This window comes from Crocodylus siamensis, chromosome 7 (genome assembly GCF_052110815.1).
Source record: "Crocodylus siamensis isolate JL-2025a chromosome 7, ASM5211081v1, whole genome shotgun sequence".
NCBI classification, from domain to species: domain Eukaryota; kingdom Metazoa; phylum Chordata; order Crocodylia; family Crocodylidae; genus Crocodylus; species Crocodylus siamensis.
In genome coordinates, this window is record NC_143401.1 from 98,319,935 (window position 1) to 98,341,201 (window position 21,267).

The 21,267-nt window shown below is 61.1% G+C and overlaps 1 protein-coding gene across 4 annotated transcripts in view; it reads right to left on the reverse strand.

Moving 5' to 3' along the window:
• Positions 1-342: 342 nt before the first annotated feature.
• Positions 343-21,267, reverse strand: part of DNMBP (dynamin binding protein) — a 38,007-nt gene continuing 17,082 nt past the window's right edge. For 3 of the 4 annotated variants that reach the window (XM_090056919.1, XM_090056920.1, XM_090056917.1), the window contains exons 5-17: positions 11,717-11,883; positions 11,115-11,214; positions 10,686-10,833; positions 10,199-10,216; positions 9,397-9,596; positions 9,090-9,220; positions 8,694-8,798; positions 8,309-8,437; positions 3,921-4,253; positions 3,290-3,472; positions 2,227-2,425; positions 1,670-2,133; positions 343-1,308 (exon numbers count right to left, since the gene is read on the reverse strand). In XM_090056919.1, coding sequence (XP_089913045.1) covers positions 1,123-1,308; positions 1,670-2,133; positions 2,227-2,425; positions 3,290-3,472; positions 3,921-4,253; positions 8,309-8,437; positions 8,694-8,798; positions 9,090-9,220; positions 9,397-9,596; positions 10,199-10,216; positions 10,686-10,833; positions 11,115-11,214; positions 11,717-11,883 — 2,363 coding nt within the window. In that variant the 3' untranslated portion in view covers positions 343-1,122. The remainder of the gene's footprint in view (positions 1,309-1,669; positions 2,134-2,226; positions 2,426-3,289; positions 3,473-3,920; positions 4,254-8,308; positions 8,438-8,693; positions 8,799-9,089; positions 9,221-9,396; positions 9,597-10,198; positions 10,217-10,685; positions 10,834-11,114; positions 11,215-11,716; positions 11,884-21,267) is intronic. The other variant, XM_090056918.1, reaches the window with a different exon arrangement.

Sequence of the window (21,267 nt, forward strand, 5' to 3'; positions counted from 1 at the left end):
CATGCTTCACTCGCACCAGGCAAGGAAGCGGATGGACAGTGGAAGCATCACTCAGGGGTGCCCCTTACAGGGACTCACAACCCCGATGCCAGCAGCTCCCAGGCACAGACCCCATGGTCTCCGTCACTGCCCATTCACATCCTCTCCCTCTAAGGCCCCTGCTGCTGCCACCGTCAGCACGCAGCCTACACGAGCGGGGTGCAGGCCCAGCTCTGCTCGTGCTCTCAGTGCAAGGCAAGGCTCAGGCCACCTGTCTGTCCTGGGCCAGGGCACGGAGGCCTGTCAGCAGGCAGCACGGCTAGAGCCAGGGACCCAGCTTGGATATGCACAAAGGGAGCGGCATGAAAAAGAGCAAACCTTTATTTACAGAGCAGCAGCAGAGCCCCCATCCCTGGGGGCAGCAGCAGGACCCCCTCCCCCAGTTGCAGCCTGGCCCCTGCCCAGGGGAGCAAGCAGCCTGCAGGAGTGGGGCAGCTGACGTGGGGCACCCTAGAGCACAGCTGTCACTGTGGGGGTGGCAGGTACTGGCCCCCAGCATTGCCCTGGTGCTATGGTGCCCCTGGCCAGGCCCGGGGCCCGGTGACCTGCAGGGGGGCACAGTGTAGGACCCGGGGTCTCCCCCATGGTGGCACCCAGCTGGGCTCCCACCCTCGCAGCACGGGCCAGGGCCAAGGGGTGATGCAGGCATTGGACCCAGTGCCATGGCTCCCCTGTGCGCACACCTCTGCCCGGGGAGAGTCTGGCCCCAGCCACTGCTCTTCACACGACTTGGCCATTTGCTTTACACCCAAACCCCGAGGGGCAAGAGACCTGAGCACTTCACTTTTACACACAGCCGGTGCTGCCTCTGGTGCCTGGTTGCACCTTGGCTCTGCCAGCCCCATATGGTGGACTGCAGGGAGGCCGCTTGCCCGGCAAGGAGGGGAGGAAGACACGGTCCAAGCTGCACAGCGCCCCTAGCCATGCTGACCACTGCAGCAGCGGGGCCGAGTCCTGTGGGATCAGGGCCATCCCATGGCTGCAGGCAAGCAGCGCGGGTGCCTTCGCCAGCAGGGTCCATGGGCTGCCCAGTGTCTGCCCCTGAAGCAAGATGGCAGCGGGCCGCAGCGGGGCTGGGGCGGCTCATGTGTACTCAGTCTTGCGGATGTAGCTGGAGGGCACATAGCCCTGGCGCCCGCGCGCCTCCACCAGCCACCACTCCTGGTTGCCCGTGACATCCTCAAACTGAAGGATGCGGAGTCTCTGGTTGGCCGACACGCTCAGCTCATTGGGGCCACGGCCCTTGAAGGTGTAAAGTGCATAATAGACCTGTGGGTGCAGAGCAGGGTCGGCATCACCACTGGGTGCAGCAGCCACAGGCGTGGGGGGCCACAACACCCGCACTGCACAGCTGTGCGCTGAAGGCTGGACTCCATCCAGGCTGCTCATCAAAGGGATACCTGGGAAGTGTCTGGGTCCCCATGCCCCACAGGCTCTGGGCACCCTTTCAGCCTTGTGGGTGCACATGGGGGTCTCATGCACCTGCTACAGCCCCCTCCCCCAAGGGCAGACCAGCGCTGCCAGGACCCACAGCCAAGGGTAGGGAGAGCACAGCTCTGGCATGGGCCAGGTCACCCCACCCAGCCAAGGGTTTGCCCCACAGCCCTCTTCCCCAGCACGGTGGGCTCACCTGGTTGCCCTCGGACTCACTGCTGTCCAGCCCCGAGTCTCTGTCCTCCAGCGAGGGTGATGGCCGGACCTGGGCTTTGGCTGGCAGCCCGTTGCGGGCACCAGGGCTGCCGGCGAGCTCCGGGCGGCTGTGGCGGCGGTGAGGGGGTGCTGCAGTGGGCAGCGGGGTGGCATCCAGCAGCTCTGTCCCATCACAGGGGCTCGGCTGGGGCTGGCGGGGGGCGTCTGTGTCCGAGGTGGAGGGCAGGGGGTGGGGGTCTCCCAGGGCAGCTGGATCAGGCGGTGGTTTCTGGGTGAAGGTCACAGCCATGTTGCCAGGGCTGAAGGTGAGGTTGGCGTGGCTGTAGGACGAAGCACTGCCATGCTCCGACTCGCTGGAGGAGTGGCTGCCCACAGACACGTCTGACTGGCTGCGCCGTGGGCTGTATGGCTTCAAGAACGAGCTGTACACAAAGCCCTTGGTCACTGCGGGGAGAGAGGGTGGATCAGAGAAGGGTGGGTTGGAGCCCAGGCCCAGCAGTTCCCATCTGAGTACCCCAGGCTGATGGAGCCCCCTACCTCCGTTGTCGATGAGCCAGCGGTTCTGGCTGCCCATGGGGTCCTTCTTCTTGATGACACCCACGAGGTCACCCTCCAGCAGCGAGACATCCAGGTCCTGGGCTGCATTGAAGTTGCGCTCGGCCTGAAAGAGCTTGTCTGGGGGGTAGCGGCCCAGGAGCGCGGCACGGGCCTCGTCGGACTGCAGCCGGTAGCTGGGCTGGAAGGCAATGCGATACCTGTGAGACACCCCCCTCTCCCCACGGTTCTGCCTGAGCCCCAGGGCAGAGTGGGGAGGGACATGGCAGAAGACAGCATTGGGGTTATTGAGGACAGGACTGAGAGCAGAACTGAAAGCATTGCCAGGCCCTTTGTGAGCAATGCCTCCATGCCACGAGTGCTGCTGCACCGCACGACGGCAGCCACCGTGGCAGGCTCCACTTGCCAGCTGCAACCCATGGCAGGGGACTTGCCGACAAGGGAAGCATCAGCGGGGGTGCTGCAGCAAGGGGCATGAGCAGCTGAAGAAGGGGAGCTCCATCAATTGCTACCGCAATTCACCCCCTCCCTAGGAGGCTTTTGTGCCTCCCACCAGCCACGCACCCCATGGTTTGGGATGTGCAGGCTCAGGGTATTTCCACTTAGCAAAGAGATGCTGTGAGGGGACCCGATCAAGGCTAATGACGTATTAAGGGGTGCAGAGACTCAATAGGGATCAACTATTCAGTCTCTCCCGTGCCAGAAGCAGGCGAGGGGAAAGGAAGCAACTAGGGAGCCGGTTTGACGTGAACAAGAGGATGCTGTTCACACAGCAAGTCAGGAACCTGTGGAACTGATGGCTGCAGGACGCTGTCTGGGCTGGGAGCTCAGCCCAACTCCAGAGGGTACAGATGGGACCAGCTCCCCCTCAGCAGGTACTGACTGTGGCAGTCAGCAGGGCAGCCCCTAAAACAGACCTTCCCAAAGCTCCCAGCACCCGAGCTGTGATAGGAGAGGATGTGCCCCGTGCACCCCCTGCCATGGTGCAAGGCAGGACATGGGGCTGGCTCAGGACACGGTGGTCTCACAGTCTCCCAGGACTCACTGGGCCCAAGAGAGGCTGCTGCCGGGCTGACTGGCGCTCCATGCTCTTTCGCTCGAACGGGCGCTTGGCCACAGCTGGAGCTTCTGGGAAGAAGGTGAAGGCCTGGAGCTGCTGGACGACACGGCTGTGCTCCTCCTGGAAGATGGCAATGAGGTTCCCCTCCCGGCCAGTCACCTGCAGCAGCTGGGGCAGAGGTCGGTGCTCAGAGCAGCGTCCAGCACAGCTCCACAGCCAAACTCAGCAGCCAAGCAGGTTGCCGAGCTGGCGGGAAGCTGCCCCCCCGCCCCCCGATTAACTCCTTCCAGGCTCCATATGGCTCCTGCCCAATGTCTGATGCCACCTGAGGCGCTCCTCCCTCCAACCCTGAGCGGAGCAGGGTAGGGCAGTTTGGTTTTGCCCACGTGGCTCAGCTCTGGGGGTAGGGGACAAGCCCCAGGCCTGTGGATCCAGTGCTTTCCAGCCATGAGCTGCACTGGGGCCCCCAGGGAAGAGAGGGTCCCCACAGGAGCATCCTCAGGGGCCAAGGGCCCAGCTGCAAGGAGATAAACTGCAGAGTCCCCATGTGCCCTGGGACACGGCAGTGTCTGCAGGAGCCCAGGGCACCCCCCTATGCCCATGCCCTGCCACTCACCGAGAGCAGAGGGCTAAGCTCCTGCAGGGCCAGGCGTACGAAGTCGCAGTGGGCCGTGGCGTAGCCCCGCACGCAGCCGGCGAAGAGCTCCTTGGTAAAGAGCTGGAACTTGGGCAGCTCGTCTAGCAGCTGCGCGTTGAGCGCCTCGTAGTTGTTGCGGGCCGACTGCAGCTCCTCCAGCGTCCGCTTGTCCTTCAGGCGCTCGGCCCGCTCTGAGCACGTGTGCAAATCCAGCAACTTGTCAAAGCGCTTCTGCACCAGCTTGTGGGGTCCCGTGAACATGCTCAGCAGCTGCGTCAGGGGTGCCATCACCAGCCGCTCTGTCCTCTCCTTCTGCAGGCGACACATGGCACATGGGTCACTCCAGCTGCCCCCCCACCATGTCTGGGGCTGAGGGGGCTGTGCCCTGCCAGCTAGGGCTCCCCAGGGCAGAGCCGCCCCTGGCAGATCTTCTCCAGGGAGTTCCCCTGCTGCCTGCTGGGACTCAGCCATCCCCAGGGGAAGCATCTGCAGCTGCAGCCCAACAGGAACGTCCCGCTAGCACCAGACATGCTCAGGGCAGAGGGTTAGACTAGAGGCCCTGGTGCCCTGCACCCTTCCCTCACCTGTGTCAGCCTCTTTGCCCCCAGAATCACCAGTTGGCCCTGCCTTGAGCCCCCTGACCCATGAGAGCCTAAGAACTGCTATTTATTGGCTCAGACCATAGGTGCATCTTGCCCAGTCTCCTGTGTGACACGCTGGCAGACAGTGGATGCCGAAAGGGAGTAACCTGGGTCTGGCCAGGGTTTTACCCCATTCCTCTCTCCCTGGCAGCCTCCAGCTCTGAAGGGCCATGCCCCTCACTCAGTAGTGACCGATGCCCCTTTCCTCCAAGCACACATCCAACCCCCTGTGAATCTGGCTGAGCTCTCAGCTTCCAATGCATCGAGTAGTTGCGAGCTGCCACCCTTCAATGCCACGCTGGGGGAAAAGGAACTGCCTGGTGTTTGTTTTAAACTTGCTACCCGCTCATCTCTTTTGTGACCCCTCATTCTTCACCCCAGTCCCCTCCCGTGCCAGGTGGGGAACAGGCTGCAAGTTGCTGCCTGCTCCTGTTCCCAGCCCCAGCTCTCGCCTCTCCCAGTTTGACACCAGTTGCAAGGCCTGTTGCTGCAGAGACCCTTTCCACAGCATTGGCACAGGTGACTGGGGAGCAACAGCTCTGCTTTAATTAACAGGATTAACTCAGTAATTAAGCCCTGCTCCACACTAGAGGACAGCTCAAAGTGCTTCAAACTCTGTACAGACACCCCCCAGACTGCTTTGGAGTTTGCTGGGCCTCTGATGGGGGGGCAGCATTCATGCTCCAAATATGGGGTCACATGACTGAGGGGTCCCCCATCACAGCCCCCAAACCAGCACTGCTCACACCTGCAGACCCTCTCCCTGCACAGGGTATAGCAGGAGCTGCAGTCTCGGCCCCATGCCAGCGATCCCAGCTACAGCAATCCCTGATGGGCAGCACTGCGGGGGGGGCTTGGCTCTGTGGGCAGCCGGAGATAGAGGCTTTCCGGGCCACACATTGCCTGCAGAAACTCACAGGGACGCACTGGGGTCACTGACCCATGCGTGGCAAAGCTGAACCCGCTGGGGTCCGACCCCGCAGCAGGCTGCCAGCCCCTGCTGCAGACAGAGGGGGTTTGCTGGGGGGGCAGATCCTGTCGGCTTGTACATCTGTGGGGCTCCCTGGCAGGACAGCAGCTTGGCTTCTTGCTGCTCCACCAGCAGCAGGATTATCTCAGCCTGATTAACTCATTAACAGCGATTACCAGAGAGGAGATAACAGCACAAGGAGGCACTCACCCTTCCTGAACCCGACACCCAGCCCCTGCACGGCTGCTCATCGCATCTGTGCTCTGGCACTGCGGGGGGGCTGGAGCAGGGCGAGGAAGGCAGGTAGGTGCTGGTAATGCCAGGGCCAAGGGCCCCGCCAGTCTCGCCAGGATGGGGAGGAGGTGGTTAAACACAATGGAGAGCTCAGGCAGAGGCTGCAGAGGAGGGCTTTGAACAGATCTGACCATGGGGTGAAACTCCTCCATCCCAGGTGGGGAGACCAGGCAGAACTGAAGTGGGGAAAGAGGTAAGACTCTGGGTCTTTTTGTCCCAGCACGAGCCGGCACAACCCAGCGTCCACCCCCAGCCTGGGCTGTCACCACCCCCAACGCTGCTGAGGAAGGCAAGAAAAAGTCCTGGACACCTGCAACAACAGGAGGGGAAAAATCCCTTCCTGGCCCCATGTGCAGCCAGCAAAGCCCAGCAGCCTGGGGATAGCAGCCCCCTCCGCTCTGCCCTGCAGCTTGGGAACAGCAAACAGGATCCCACCCCTCACACCCTCCTGGAGAGCTTTCTTCCTACTGGCAAATCCTTTTTCCTAACCAAGACAGTTTGTCCTGCTGCTGAGTACAGTCCTCTCCACGGACTGCTGAGGTCTTCCGGGGACCTGCCAGGAACCCATGATGGAAAAGGGTTTCCTGAGCTTCCAGCTGCTGCTCTTTGCAGCACACTCCAGCAACTCTCAGAGCACTGGTTTTCAACCTTTTTTTTCATTTGTGAATTCTTAAAGAATTTCAAATGGGGGTGCAGACCCCTTTGAATTGTAAGCAAGGGTTTTCACATACTTCCGATTGATCAGCCATCTTTCGTGAACACCTTAAACACAGTCTGCAGCCCGCAGGTCCATCCACTGTCCTAAGATCATCCCTGACCAGGGCTTGTCCAGCTTCTTCCTGAACACCCTCAGCGAGGGTCCTGCGATCCAATCTAAACCTGCTTTACTGTAACTTCAAGCCACTGGTCTGTGTCCTGCTCTCTGCAGCAAGAGAGAAGAGGTGTTCTCCGTTTTCATGGCAGCCCTTCAGATATTGTTATATCATGCTCCCTCCCTCCCCCACCCCCAATCACCTTTTCTGCACACTAAAAATGCCCAGTTTGCTCATGCTCTCCTCACAGGACTTGCCTTCCAAGCCCTTGATCACATTTGTTGCCACCTCTGGCATCTCCCAGACTTCTCCACATATTTTTAAAATGCAGAGCCTAAACCTGCCCGTAGTGCTCTAGATGAGGCTACCACTGCCGAGTAGAGGCGCTATCACCTCCAATATCATGCACCTAATGCTCTCATTGATGCATCTCAAAACCGTATTCACCTTTTGTGCAGCTGCATCACACTCCAGGCTCACAGAGAAGCTGTAATCCACCAAGACCCCTAGATGCCTCTCTGTAGTGCTGCCGTCCAGCCAGGGGTCATCCATTTTGTATCTGCCCTTTTGATTATTCCTCCCCAGATGCAGCACCTCGCACTTGCCACCACTGAACTGCATTCTCACGGCTCTAGCTCAACTTCCCAACCTGTTAAGACCCTTTCGAGTTGTGCCCCTGTCCTCCAGCATGTTCACAGTCCTTCCCAGCTTTGTGTCATCTGCAAATTGGCTCAAGAAAGCCTCTGTTCTAGCATCCAAATCATTTGGTCTCCACTACAAACATCTTGCTATTGTGACACAGACACATTTATAAAGGCTTGCATAGAGCCACATTTCTCCAATTTGCTTAAGAGAAGGCCCACGTGGTACTGCACTGAAAGCCTTGCTGGCGCCAATCGACATGACATCCGCTAGGTCCCCACCATCCACCCACGGGATTCCTTTGTCAAGGAAGAGATCCTGCTGGCTTGCACAACCTCTTCCACAGACTGCTGCAGTTGCTTGTGATCAGCTTTTCCACCTCCAGACTCTGCAAATGGGCTTTGCCATAGATTCCTCCAACAGCTTCTCAGAGACTGAAGTCCAGCAGACTCATCATTCAGTCCACAGACAGCCCTGCTCCCCTCACCTCTGACAGCCTCTGTGCTCCAGCCTGGGGACCTGGCACTGACACAGGGTGCATGACATCCCTCTTCCCAGTGTGGGAGCAGCAGTCTCTGGGGAGGCAGCAATCAGGGCTCGGACCCTCCCCAGACAGCAGGGCCCCTGGGTTGCCTCACACCCAGTCCCCACTCATCCCTCCACAGCAGCCGCACCTGGCAGCAGAAGGGCAGAGGGCAACGTCCAAGCCACCCAGCTGCTCTGGGGGCAATGTCACAGCCAGGCTGGCATCGAGCGCTCATCTCAACTCTTTCTTTCCTGTTTTTCAGAAGTTTGGACAATATTGGCCGGTCCCTGGTTACCCTTCACAACTCAAACTCGCCTTTCTCTAGAGCAGCTGGGTGACCCAGCAGAAAGGACCCGAGCGTAAAAGCACAAGCCTGGGCTTGGGGATGAAGCCCTGCAACCTGCCCACTCACCCCCAGGCAGGTCCATGGGGAGGAGCCCAGGGCAGAGGAGGAGGAGGGGGAAGGAGGGAGGGGCACTCACAAAGCTGGAAAAGAGCTGGTCGCTGATGAGCCGATGCACCTTCTGAAAGTGCTCCAGGTCCCCGCTGCCCTTCTCCATGCACAGGTCCCACATGCTCCCAGCTGCCAGCAACTTCATGCAGGCCGACTCCTGCCGGGACACGGGCAAGTCAGCGCCAAGACCCGCACAGCTGCGGGCCAGGCAGTGCTGGCCTCCTGCTTCCCAGCACCGCCTGGGAAACCCTCTGCGCTCCACGCCCCCTCCCAGGGAACGGGACCCCCAGAACAGGGCCCCTGTCCTGCAGAGAAGGGAACCCTCCCCGAAGAGCTTGGTCAGCCCAGGGGAACGGCACAGAGCATGGCCGTGACGCTGAAGGAGCCAGCAGGTCCGAGCCACCCTAACTCACCCGGACGTGCTGCAGGTAGAGGCTCAGGTCGCGGATGAAGGACTTGATCAGCCGCTCCTGCATCCGGAAATTCTTCTCCGTCTCCTCAAAGGCCTCATCCTTCAGCTGCAGCACAGAAGAGGGTGAGTGAGCCTGGCACCACCCAGTAACACCTGGCACTGCACCGCATGGGACCCACTGGAGCCCCCGGCCCTGTGGCACACCTAGGCCCGAGGGGCACTGACCCCCCCAGCAGAAAGAGAGCAGAGAAGCCACCTCTTTCCCTGGATCCAGGCACAGAGCTGCAGGCTCAGTGTCAGCGTGGCTGGGGGACCTAAGGCTGCCAAAGGGGTGCCCTCAGGTAGGTGGGAATTAAGCCCATGTGCTTCAGCTCTCAAGGTAGGGGATGGGCGTTACCTGGGGGGCGAAGCCTGTGAGGTGTTTGAGGTGGCTGCTGACACGATTGGACTTCTTGATGATGGAGTGGAAGTTGAGCTTGGAGATCTTCTCCATGAGGCTGTCTTCATCTGCCTTGCGGTACTTCAGTACTGGGGGGACAGGTCCTGGGTCAGGGCCCCGAGCACTTGCATCCCAGACCCTCTCACCATCTCCTGTGCCCCTCAATGTCCCCTCTGCTGTGACCACCCCTGGCCCACCACAGCCACGGTCCTGCTCTCTCCAGCCGTGCTGCTGCCCCTAACCCATTCCCCTTGCGCTGGCTCACCCAGGTCCTTGCGGCGCTTGTACTCGTTGATGTTGACATTGATCTCCTTGACAGCATGGACCGCGGCTGCCAGCGGTGCCTTGTCAGGGTGGCCATCAGGGGTGGCACTGAGCAGCTCCGTCAGCAGCAGTGGGTACCGCATCACCCGCTGCACCGGCTTGATGAGGAAGGAGCCCAGGTTGATGTAGTTTGCGCAGCCCCTGGGCGGGTGGGTGGGTAGAAGATGCAATGAGCTGCAGCCCAGTCCCATGGGCAGCCCCCAGCTCCTATCCGACCCCCCAGAGCTGCTTCCAAGAGCCCAGCACCCTCGCACGGCCCTGCCCTGCCCGGCCCCAGCACTCACTGCCTGCCAGATCTCTGCCGTGACCTCAAGCTGCCCTGACTCCACTCCACTGTCCATCTGCCATGATCCCAGTGTCCCCAGCTCTGCCCAAAAACCCCTCAGCCCTAATCTTAACCCAGCCTGCCAGCCCTGACACCTGCCCCAGAGCTGTGGCCATGTCCCCACAGTCCAGACCCAACCCGAAGGAGGAGGATGGCGCATGAGTACTTTATCCACGCCGTCCAACCAGACAGTCCACGGACCCTACAGAGCTGTGAGCCCTCCAGCATGGCCCATCCCCAGCCCCCTGGCCCACAGCATCCACACACACCCCCGAGCCCTCCCCATCCCTGGCCCCCGCAGCTCCGTGTGCACGGTTAGGTCTCTGCAGGCAAGCGCAGGGCTCGAGGCGGGGGTGTTAGTGCCAGGGTGGGGCAGGGCAGGGCAGGCAGCAGCGAGCGCCCGTGCGGAGGCACTCACCACTCGCTGTACAGGCTCCTGCGGGCCGGAGCATGGAAAAGCAAAGAGAGGCGCCTGGTTAGCCGGGGAGCCCTGGAGCAGGTGCCTCGGCCCTGCGGCGACGCAGCCAGGCTGCTGCCCGCTCTGTCCCCCAGCACAGACTTGGGTTGGGACAGCGTGGCCACGTTGGGGACTCGCTATCGTGCCCGAGCCACAGGGGCCGGGGCTGCAGCCCAGACCTCCACGCCCCAGCCCAAGGAGGCAAGGCCGAGGTCAGGGATCCTCTCCCAGGAAAGCGTAGCCTCCCCCATGATCTTCCCAGCTCCATCCTGAGCACAGGGCAGGAGTCATTCTCCATAGGGGGCTCAACCCTTCTCCTCCATCCACGTGCCTGCGGCCTGTGGGCCCCAGGCCTTCGGGCAGTCTCAGAGTGATGTGGGGGTCAGCAGGGAGGTGCCTCCAGAGCAAGGGCCAGAGGGCAGGGCAGGAGGGGGCAGGGGGCTCCCACCTGAGGGTCTCCAGGAAGTCCAGGAGGTGCCTCTGGATCCGCTCGTCCTTCTCGTAGGCCTCGAGCAGGGCGATGGCCTCGTCGTGGTTCTGGCAGTACACCTTGTACACGTCTTCCAGCTCAGCGCGGTGGGCCAGGAACACCGGCCCTGGGGGCACCAGCACAGGATGCTCATGGCTCCCGCTCCACCCTGACCCGTCCAGGGCCATCACTGCCTGGGCACGGGGCGCCCCCAACACGCCACACGGGGCAGGACAGGAGGCCCCACCGCCCCCCAGGGAGGAGGAGAGAGGGGAGGAAGAGTCCCCCACAAGCGGCACCGCTCCCCAAGCGCTCTCTCCTGCCCCATCCCACTGTGCCCCAGCTCCAGGGGCCCATCAGGAGCCCCCAGCCCCGCTGGCCTGGGGACAAGTGGCAACGAATCCGTACCAACAGCATCTGAGGCCTCCAGAGCGCCCAGCAGCTGCTTGGTGAAGCTGATCACTGTCTGGATGTTCCCAAAGAGCCCCTCGAAGTCGACACTCTGCACCTGGGGAGACGGGAACAGAGACCTCAGGGGGGCAGGGACCCATCTGCAGCCCCCACTGCCACGTCTGCGCCCGTGAGCCCTGTGAGGTTGCCACAGCAACCTCCCTCCACCGCCCCCTGCCCCTTCCCGGAACCGCACAGAAACTGCCATGGACCGGCTCCGACCAGGGTCCATCTTGCTCAGGCTCTGCCCAAGGCCTGGGCCCTCCTGGCCAGCCTCCTCCTGGCCCTAGCCAAACCAGCCACCCGTCTGCCCAGAAGGGAGGCTCTGGCGGGGGACCCCGGGCCTGCGGCCGCCTTCCCATCCCTGGCCATTGGCGCCTCCGAGCAGCGGCTCCTTCGCGGGCCAGTGCGCACTGCTCCCCCTCGCCCTGCTGAACTTTGACCCTGTTTTGCTCGGTTTTTGTCCCAAGGAATTCGTTGCTGCTTCCTCAGTGGCCTCCCGTCCTGAGGGGGTTCTCGGCGGGCACGGGCCGAGCCGCGGCCCCCGCCCGGGCACCCACCTGGGCCCGCTGCAGCGGCACAAGCACGCGCTGCACGCACATGTCCAGGTCGCGCAGGTAGTCCCGCTCCGTCTGCAGCAGCTCGGCCGCCACCTTGGCCCGCTTCTCCAGCATGCGCTGCTCCTGCTCCCGCGCCGCCGCCGGGGGGGGGCCCGCCAGGGGCATCTCTGCGAGGGGAGGCGGGGCAATCCCGTGTGAGGGGCCGAGCGGGCTCGGCCGCACAAAGGGCCGGCGGCCGCCAAAGCCCGGCCCGCCCGGCGGGCTCCTCCTCCCCCCGGGTTTCGGCCCCTCCGGGGTGCGCGCCTCGCCCGGCGCCGCCCGCGTTGTGCCCCGGGGCCTGCCCGCAGCCGGCACCCGCCAGCCCCAGCTCCCGGCGCCGCCCAGCCCGGGGCACCAGGCGCTTGCCCTGGAGCCTCTCTCCTATCAGCCCGAACAGGCCCTGGGCTGGGGGCACGGCTCGGCAGCCCCGTCCCTCCCCGTGCCCAGCGCTGCGCAGACGGACACAGGCCCGCGCCGTCACCGCGAGGATGCCCAGGCCCACGGTGCCACGCTAGCAGAGCCTGCTTGCCCCCCGCCCTATCCCTGATTGCCTCCTTCCTTCTAGGCAGACCAGAGCTGGCGGAGCTCTGCTGCCTTCAGTCACTATTTTACTAGCACCCTCCCGGCGGCACAGGGCTACCCTACACCCTCCCCGACTGACACTTGTCCAGCTGCTTCTTTAAAACCTCCAACGCCCCAAGCAGCTCAGTCTGCCCCAGTCTGAGCTCATTGTTTTCTACAACTTTGCCAAATCGACCCTTCTGGGGCACCAAGTCCACCTGCATCACTGGGTGACTTACCTACTTTGGCTGCACTGCCAGGCACGTCTGAACATCGTCACCTGTGCTCAGGTCACACTAAAAAGCTTGACAAGACTAGGAGCGCAGGGAGACTTGTAACAGGCGCTCGTGGGCGTCAGGCCGAACGACATAAGACAGACCCTAACTAACATTACCAGAGGCAGCTCTGCACTTACAACGTTTTGCACATTGACACCCTGCTTCAACTTTACGACGCCAGTTTTGACTTACAAGCTTGATTCGATGCAATGCCATGACAGCGAACAAGTTTGCTGCGTTGCTCATCGCCCTGGAGAAAGTCTGTCCAAACTTCCTTGGACACTTTCTTTACGAAAGCAGACGAGACTCCAGAAAAACCTGCAGCCAGGACCCCTGAGAAGACTCCAGCCAAAAGCCCTTCAAAAAGTCCAGCAAAATCACCTCGAAGTCCTTCCAAATCAATACGATTGCTATTTTCAATATAAATACATTAATGTAGCTATATTACTCAGCCATAATTGATCAAGTACAAAATTCTGGATTTTTTTTGGTGAAAAGAGGGTACGGGGCCTTGGTTCAGCAACCAACACCCATTTATAACAAACACTGTTTCTTCTGAGAAAACTGGTTCTGAATTACAACGAAGCGGTTTTCAGGAACCAACTGTGTCATAAGTCGGAGGACTGCCTGCATGGAGTCCGTGCACAGAGGGAGAACATCAGTCAGTGGCTCCGATTTGCAAGCTGGCATCTGACACCCCAGAAAAGGAGAGCGAGATCATCTGTGCTGCCCGAGGAGGGCCCGGTTGCCGGCGGGGTAGAGCCTCCACACACACCTCCAGGGCAAAGTCCTGCCAGTAAAACACTTCTCCCCACCCTCCCGTGACTCAGGCTCTGGCTGGGTTTCTTGGTCTCTCCCAGATCCCCACCCCACCCCTCCAGGGCTCTGCGAGTCAGCGCATGGATGGCCTGACTCAGGCTCAGTCTGGCAGTCAGGGCTGTTCTCCTCCCCCTTTTCGGGTGGAACAATGCAAGGAGGCGATACCAGGAGCTGGAGCTCAGCTAGGCTCCAGGAGACAGCTGTGGTGAGCTAAGCTCCAGGCCTCGCAGGTCGGCTGCTTTCCCTGGAGAGGCTCAGAGCTGGGTCCCATCGTGCCCTATCAGGCACACAGGGGATGGGAACACGGCCAAGGGCTGATGTGATCCTGGAGGAGCTGCGATAACAGCAGCAATGGCTCCTACGCAGCAGCACTCCCCACCAGCCAGCGGGGCTCAGTGCCCTTCCCACAGGCTCTGAAACGTTAGCAGCCAGGGAGCAGAGGCCCAGGAAGGGGAGGAAGCTGCAGCCCCCCCACCGAGTCCTAGCTGTGGGCCGGGGGGCCCAGGAGGGGATTGCTATGCCTGTGCTGCCCAGAGCAGCCCTGTAGTTGCTGGGCCAGTCCTGCTGGCCCCATAGACTCGCTGAATCCTTTCCACCACAAAGCACACAGAAGAGCCAGGGGCCAGGCCCTCAGAGACTCCAGGTCCCAGCTCCAGCAGGAGCACCCAAGTGTTGGTCTGACCTGCTGCTAAACCCAGTGGGAATAAACCCTACTACACAGCCACTGGGTCCAGTGCATCCAAAACCCCAGGTGCAACCACCTGACAGCATCCTGCCCCTGCCAGGACAGGAAGGAGGTAGTTAATGCCCTTGAGAGCACCCAAGCAGACGCATATCCCTTCGCACACACCCTCCCATGCTGATCTGACCGGGGGAAATCCCTTCCCGCCCCAGTGCAGCACGGGGCTGAGCCTGAGCACAGGGGCAAGACCCTCCAGCTGGGACCCTGCGGAGTTGGTGCCAGCAGGAGCATTGGCACAGCCAAGCCTCATCCCCAGCCTGGGCTGCAGCCAAAACCTGGTGCTGCTGAGGAAGGTGAAAAACACCTGACATCTGTAGCAACAGGAGGGGGAAAATGTCCTTCTGGGCCCCATGGGGCAGCCAGAAAAGCCCAGAAGCCTGGGAAACATCAGACCCCCCTGCTCTGCCCTGCAGCCTGGGACCACAGCACAACCTAAATGGAGAGCCAGGTTTCCTCTGCCTCCCTGAACCTGTCCCAGCTCCTTTAATCATCTTTCATAAGACAGCCGGACACTGCACATTTGGAGAGGAGGGCACTGGACAGCTGGAAAGTTCATCTTGCCCTGCGGGACTGGAGTCAGCTTGCAAGTGCACCAGAGAGACCAACGCGAGGTGCCTCGATTACAGGATGCGAGCATCTCCACACAGAGAATATAATGGAGACTGGAGGCTCCTTAGCCCAGCAGGGACAGACAGAGCGAGACTCATTCCCCATCGGAAATAAGGCAAAGGGCTGTGGCACAGCAGGTGCTCGACCTCTGGGCTCCCCGCTCCTCCACACTGCCATGCCTCGCTTGGCTGCCCTTCTTGGGGCTGGGCTTTGCCCAAACTCAGGTCCCTGAGCACAGCGTAGGGGCCACTGCGTGGAACTGAGTGCCCCAGATGTTCAGGTCAGATGAGGTGACCTGGGACCTCTTCTGTGTGACTGGGTCAGCGGGTGGACAGACAGACGGACAAAGGAAGAGCTCCTAGAAGAGCAGCAGGCATCCAGGGGGCAGAGCAACAAAAAGAGTACAGCGGGGTCAAGCAGACCCAGCTGTGGTCAGTGGGCAGAGGCCCCCAACTCCCCCTGAAGCCCCTGGGAGTGCCACCCCCTCCGGGGCAGAGCCCAGGCCTAGGAACGCAATGCGTGACCAAGCACCGAGCAAGGAGGGAAGCCACCACCTGCCAACGGCTGAGATGCACTAACACCAAGGAGGGAGGAGGGAGTTACTCATGCTGAGCTGGACCTGCTGAGATGGATAGAGGCGCCCGAGCAAAGGGAGAAGCTGCCTGCTGGGACAGGCTGGCCCCGTCGCTGGGGCACCGGAGCAGGGCGAGGTCTAGCACATGTCCCCTTGCAGAGAACGCCGACCTGGAAGGGGAGCGCTGCACCCCTGCACTGGCTTCTTCCTAGCAACTTCCCCTCCAGCTTGGCTGTCCATCCCTCCATCCACCTGTTTAACCTGCGCACAGAGGAAGGGGCCATGAAAGCCTCCCCCAACCTCCTGCATACCAAGCTAGGAAGAAAGCGGAGGCAGCGTAAAGGCTGGGTGGCTGTCAGCCATCCCCTGCAAACTAACCTGCTCCCTTCCTGCTCAGAGCCAGGGATGCTCACATTTGCAGCTCCATTGCATCCCCTAGGAATAGACACGTGGCCCCAGCAGGACTCCAAGAGTCAGATCCAAGTCCAAGAGCCACCGCGGCCCAGTCAGACCAGAGGAGAACAGAAAACCCATCCTGAAGTCACAAGTAATGCCAGCCAGGTCGAGCCCTAGGCTCCCCCCCAGCCCAATGTCCTGCATCTCACAGTGAAACAGTATTTAGACAGGGTCTGTCCAGGCTCAGCCACCAGCTGCCCCCTCCCCCAGCAGCTTCTAGTGTTCCCAGTTCAGTGCCAGAGCGAAGGCGGCAATCAGAAATAACAGCCAGTGGGTAACCAACAGATGTAGGGGAGAGCAGGCAGGAATCAACATAAGAAACACAGGAGTGATGAGGTCGGGGGCTTAGTAAGTGAGGCAAAAACCATCAGGCAAAATGCCTGGCTTGCAGGATGAGGGATTATGGTCAAGTTTCACTCAAGCAGGCCAAGACATTATAGCTAGGATGTAAACCCACTGCTACAGGGACTGAGAGCGATGCAGGGAAAGGGAGATGTTTCTGTCCTACATTCTCCACAAGGATCGTATCTGCAGTGCAGGTGGATGACGAATCGCTGGGGAAGGCCTACATAATTGAGGAGGATGTTAAACAGCATCTCCTAGAGATTTCTAAACATATGGTCTCCCCTACTGGCTGGGAAGATCCAGCCCACCAACGTTAACTTCTAATAAATCTGGTCACACCAGCACAACAACCTTTGGGAGCTGAGAAAAGAGCTAATGTGATACCAAAAATCTGAGTCAAATAGCTACAGCCAACGAGCCTGACGTCAGGCACAGACAAATCAACAGAAAAGCTGATACAGAATTCAATGAATGACTAATTAGAAGACAACTATGACTAATACAGAAAACTGGTCCCATCCAGCGAACCTCATTTCACCCGCTGATGAGACTACACGCTGGGTCTGTGAAAGTGCAGATGTCAGTCTTTTGTGAGGGGTTTCACTTAACACCAGCATTTGCACTACACAGTCTGGATCAAGCCCATTTAAAATGGATAACAGAAAGCAGCACTCCTGACAGCACCTCAGTGAGAGGCCTCCGGATCAGCTCCGGAGCTGACATGACCCAACACTGTCACCCATGCTTTGGAAGTCAGCGCAACACCCTGGCTGCCAAAATCTGCAGGTCACGCTACGATGTTGGCGTGATGAGCTCTGAGGAGGACAGGGTCGCGGCACAGCCTGGACGGCTGGGCAATCTGGGCCCATGCAGATAAACCGTGTCTGACATGGGCAGACAGTCCTGCACCCACAGTGCAGGCACTGTACCCTGAGAGGTGCCGCCTGTGGAAAGGATCAGCACATCACCGAGGACAAGCAGCTGCCGTGAGCTCATGGTGCCATGCCAGGGCAATTAGGGCTATTCCAATCCTGTGGCAGGCACGTGGAAGGGGAGCAGTGGGGCACCACTAAGGCACAGGGAACGCGGATACCAGACCGCTGCCTGCAGCTCTGGCACCCCCGTTTTAAAAAGTCTGGTGATAAATTGGAGAAAGTGCAGAACAGAGCCACCAAACCCATCCACTGGATGGAGATGAGTGAGAGAGAGGCCCAAGGAGCTCAGCCTGTTTGGCACATCAGAAAGGAAGCTGAGAGCAGATTTGATAGCAGGGGGTGAGGACCTCCAGTGGGAGAAAACACCAGGTACAAAAGAGCTCCTTAATCTAGAGGGGGGAAGGCAAACCAAGAACCAGTGGCTGGATGCCAAAAGCAGAGATATTCAATGTGGAAATAAGGCACGATCTTAACAGCAACCACAATTCACCCCTTGAACAAACTTCTCAAAGAAGTGTTAGATTCTCCATCTCTCAATGTTTCCAGATGCAGACTGGATGCCTCCTCCCGAGATGCAAGTCCCAGGGTGCTCCCCACCGCCCTCGTGGCACAAAGCATTGCCCCTGCTCCGGGCAGGGCTCCTCACAGCCCCATCTCCCTTGCATGTGGCCCTACACCTGTTCCCATGGCCCTGCGTGTACCTGGGGGCTCCTCCCTCGCCGGTGCGTAGCCGGTGTGCCGCAAGGCGCTGGGCGCCGTCCGCCGGTAGCAGCTGTTCCGCTGCCAGGTGTCCGCACCCCGCGTGCTCCCGACCGCGTCCTCGTCCTCCCAGACACGGCTCCAGTCTGAGCGTCCCGTCCGTGCCCGCCCAGCCCCCAGGCGCTCTGGGACCACTCTCTGCGGCTCCCCAAAGCCACTGTACTCTGTGTCACAGGTCCTGGCCGCCTCGTGGCAGGGGCTGGGGCCGGGGCCCGGGCCCATGTCGTCGCTCCCCGAAAACCAGGCAGGGGACACACCAGGGGCTTTGCCAACTCCTGCCAGACTCCTGGGATTTGCAGCATGGCTGTGGGGCTCCCTGCCACACTTGTCCGAGTCCCTGAAGTCCACATGCCAGCTCTCCCCACCCCCGTCATCTCTGTAGGCTGCGTTCTCCCCACAGCTCCCGTCTGCTCTCCCGCAGTCCCTGTGCCAACCATCCCCCTCCCTAGCCCCGTGCCAGGCTTCGTCCTCTGCATGACGCCTTTCTGCTCCCTGCGTGCCCCCGTCTGCTCTCCTGCAGTCCATGCCACGACCACCGTCCCACCTGCAATCGCCAGGCTCCCCCGCGAGTCTCCTCCAGTCCCTGCAGCAAGGGCCTCTCCTCCTGTGACCCCCACACCTCTGCAGGGACCCGCAGTCCCTGTAGCCAGGATCTTCCTTCCAGTGCTCTTCACAGCCCTGCTCCCCTCTCCTCCACTCCCTACCTCGAGTATCTTCCCCCCAACAATCCTCATAGCCCCCAACTACCCCCCTGCGGTCCCTACAGTGACCTTCCCTTCCATAATCCTCGCAACCCCCATCGACTCTCCTGCGGTCCCTATACTGCGTATCCTCCCTCACACACTCCCCATTGACCTTCCTCTGCTCCATGCAGCCGGTCTCTCTCTCCCGATAATCCTCACAGTCCCTCTCTGCCTTCCTGTGGTCGTGGTATCCTGTATCGTCCTTCCAATGACCCTCATAGTCTCCCCCTTCTCCCCTGCCGTCCCTGTGCCAGGTTTCTCTGCTGCTGTAATCCCCGCGGTCCCTATCTCTGCTGTACGGCCTTGTCGCCTTCCAGGGCTCCCCGCAGCCCCCCTTCACTGTCCTCTGCTCCCCATAGCGAGTCCCTCTCTCAGCATCCTCATAGTCCATATCCGCCCTCCTGCGGTCCACACATGGGAGCTCTGCCCTCCGACAGTCCTCATGGTCCGGGTGATGGCTGTCCCCCGTCCCGTAACGCCCACAGTCTCTGCCCAGGGGCCCGTCACCCCCAGGCCGCCAGTCTGCTCTGGACGCGTCGCTCCAGCCGCGGTCCCTGTACAACCTGCCCGCGGCTGTAGCGTCCCATCCCGGCAGGGCAGCGTAGTCCTCATACTCCCAGCTGAGAAGCCGCGGCCCCCGGTTTCGTGCCCGTGGCACGGTGCACATGGCCCTCCGGGCAGCGCCAGCCCTGGGGCCTGGTGGGCCTCAGAGCCCGGTGCGGCCTGCAGCCCCTGCTCCAGACGCGCCCAGCGCTCCTTCCTCAAACTCGCTGGCAGAGTCCAACCTTCGTACCCAATCACAGTGAGTCCCAACCTCTCCCACCCCTGCCAGAGGTAATTAGTAACCGCCTGGGACAGGCGGGACTGCACTGCCCAAACCGGCTGCGCAGCTTTCAGTGCAGCAGGTGCAGCCCAGACCTCTCCGCAGGGCCAGGCTAGGCCAGGCAGACAGCCCCGGGGCAGGGACACAGCCAGGGGAGACGGAGGAGGCTGCGCCCGAGCCCAGCACGCACCCCGGAGAGCACAGACCCGGAGCAGGGCCCCGGGAAAGGGCACGCGGTCCTGCGAGGCCAAGGTGTGCTGTCCCAGCCCCCAGCCCCAGCGCCCCCCAGGGGAACAAGGGAACTGCCTCTCTCCACAGAGCTGTCCTGGGGCTCGCTCCCCAGCAGGCTCGTACACGCATCAGAGCTGCCCTGTGCTGGGTCAGACCCGAGTCCCTTGTGCCCAGGCTCCCGTGTCGCATGGGCAGAGAGTGGCGGCTGGAAGGGAGAGCGACTGGGCCCAACCAGGGTTTCCCTGCTCCTCTTCCCCCTCTCAGCCTCCAGCACTGAAGGTCCAGGCAAGTCTTGTCCAGAGGCCGTGCGCCTCACTCCCTGCCCCTTTCCTCCAAGCACATCCAGTCCCACATGGACCTGGCTGGACGCTCAGCTCCCACCACATCTGGGGCAATGATTTCCACCCTTTAATTCCCACTGAGTGGAAAAGAAGGTCCTGGTATTTGTTTTAAAGTGACCGTCTCCTAGTTTCATGTTGTGACTCCCACTCTTGTCTGGAGAGTCAGTAATAAATCCCTTTGACTTTCTCCCTGCCATTCTTTGCCCCAGTCCAGGACCAGCCCCTGCCCTGCTCCAGGGCTCCCAGCTGAGCCCTCCCTCCTGCGCTAGCTGCCCTGGGACACCGAGACCCCCGTGGGAGAGGGCAAAGCCTCGCACAGCTCAGAGGGCTCAGCCCTGCTCCCTGGCCATGCCTCCCGTCCGTGCTGCATGCCTGACGCCACCTCCTGCACCCCGGGCCTCAAGTGCCGGCTGGTCCGTGCAAGGCCCTGACCCTCACCTGCCAACGCCATAGCTGGGGACTGCCCCTGCCATCTGCCTGGACTCCGCTGACCACCGCCAGCCCCATCCCTGCAGCCCTGATGCGGAACAGACCAGTGGCTCCGGACTGACCCAGCCGGCGGAGGGGGATGGGAGGAGCAGAGCCCAATGGGGTCACCAGCTGGCGGGGACCTGGGGCAGCTCTGTCCTCCCTGCTCCTGGAGAAGGACCTGCCTGGCTCAGCCCCAGGCCTGCTGCAGGCGCGTGCACTCCCTCCCACTGCACAACTTTCCTTTCCCCCCAGCTACTCTAACAGTGGGTCGCGGAGTCCTCGCCTTGATGTGCTCCTGCGCCCTGCCACACACTCGCACGCGAGCTGGCCAGAAACCAGTCTAGAGCTGCTCCATGTGTCCAAGCTCTCACTCCGTAGCTGCTTGGCTCTTTTTATAGCTGGCAAGTCCTTTTATGGGGCGATAATTAATCTGCACGTGGCTGGTCTAAATGCATCAGGCGACTGACCAGTTAATTATGTAATGTGTATCTGGGGCCTCCAACTCATAGCGTGGCCCAGCTGGCAGGGCCCCTCCGGGGATCATAGCTAGTGCCACCCCCTGCTCCAAGCAGGGTCGGCCCCATCACAGATGAGGGTTTGTCTGACCTATTAAATGGAGCAAACAAGCTCATGCAGGCTCCCAAACCCAGCAAGAGCCCCCACCTGCCCCAGACAGAGCAGGGGCCCAGAGCCCTGCTGCAACTGCCAGGACAGGAAGGAGCTTGTTAAATGCAGCAGAGAAAACCCAGGCAGGGGCTGCACCCCCAAGTCTGTGCCCATCTGACCACGGGAGGAAATTCCTTCCTGTGGTAACGAGCCAGACCC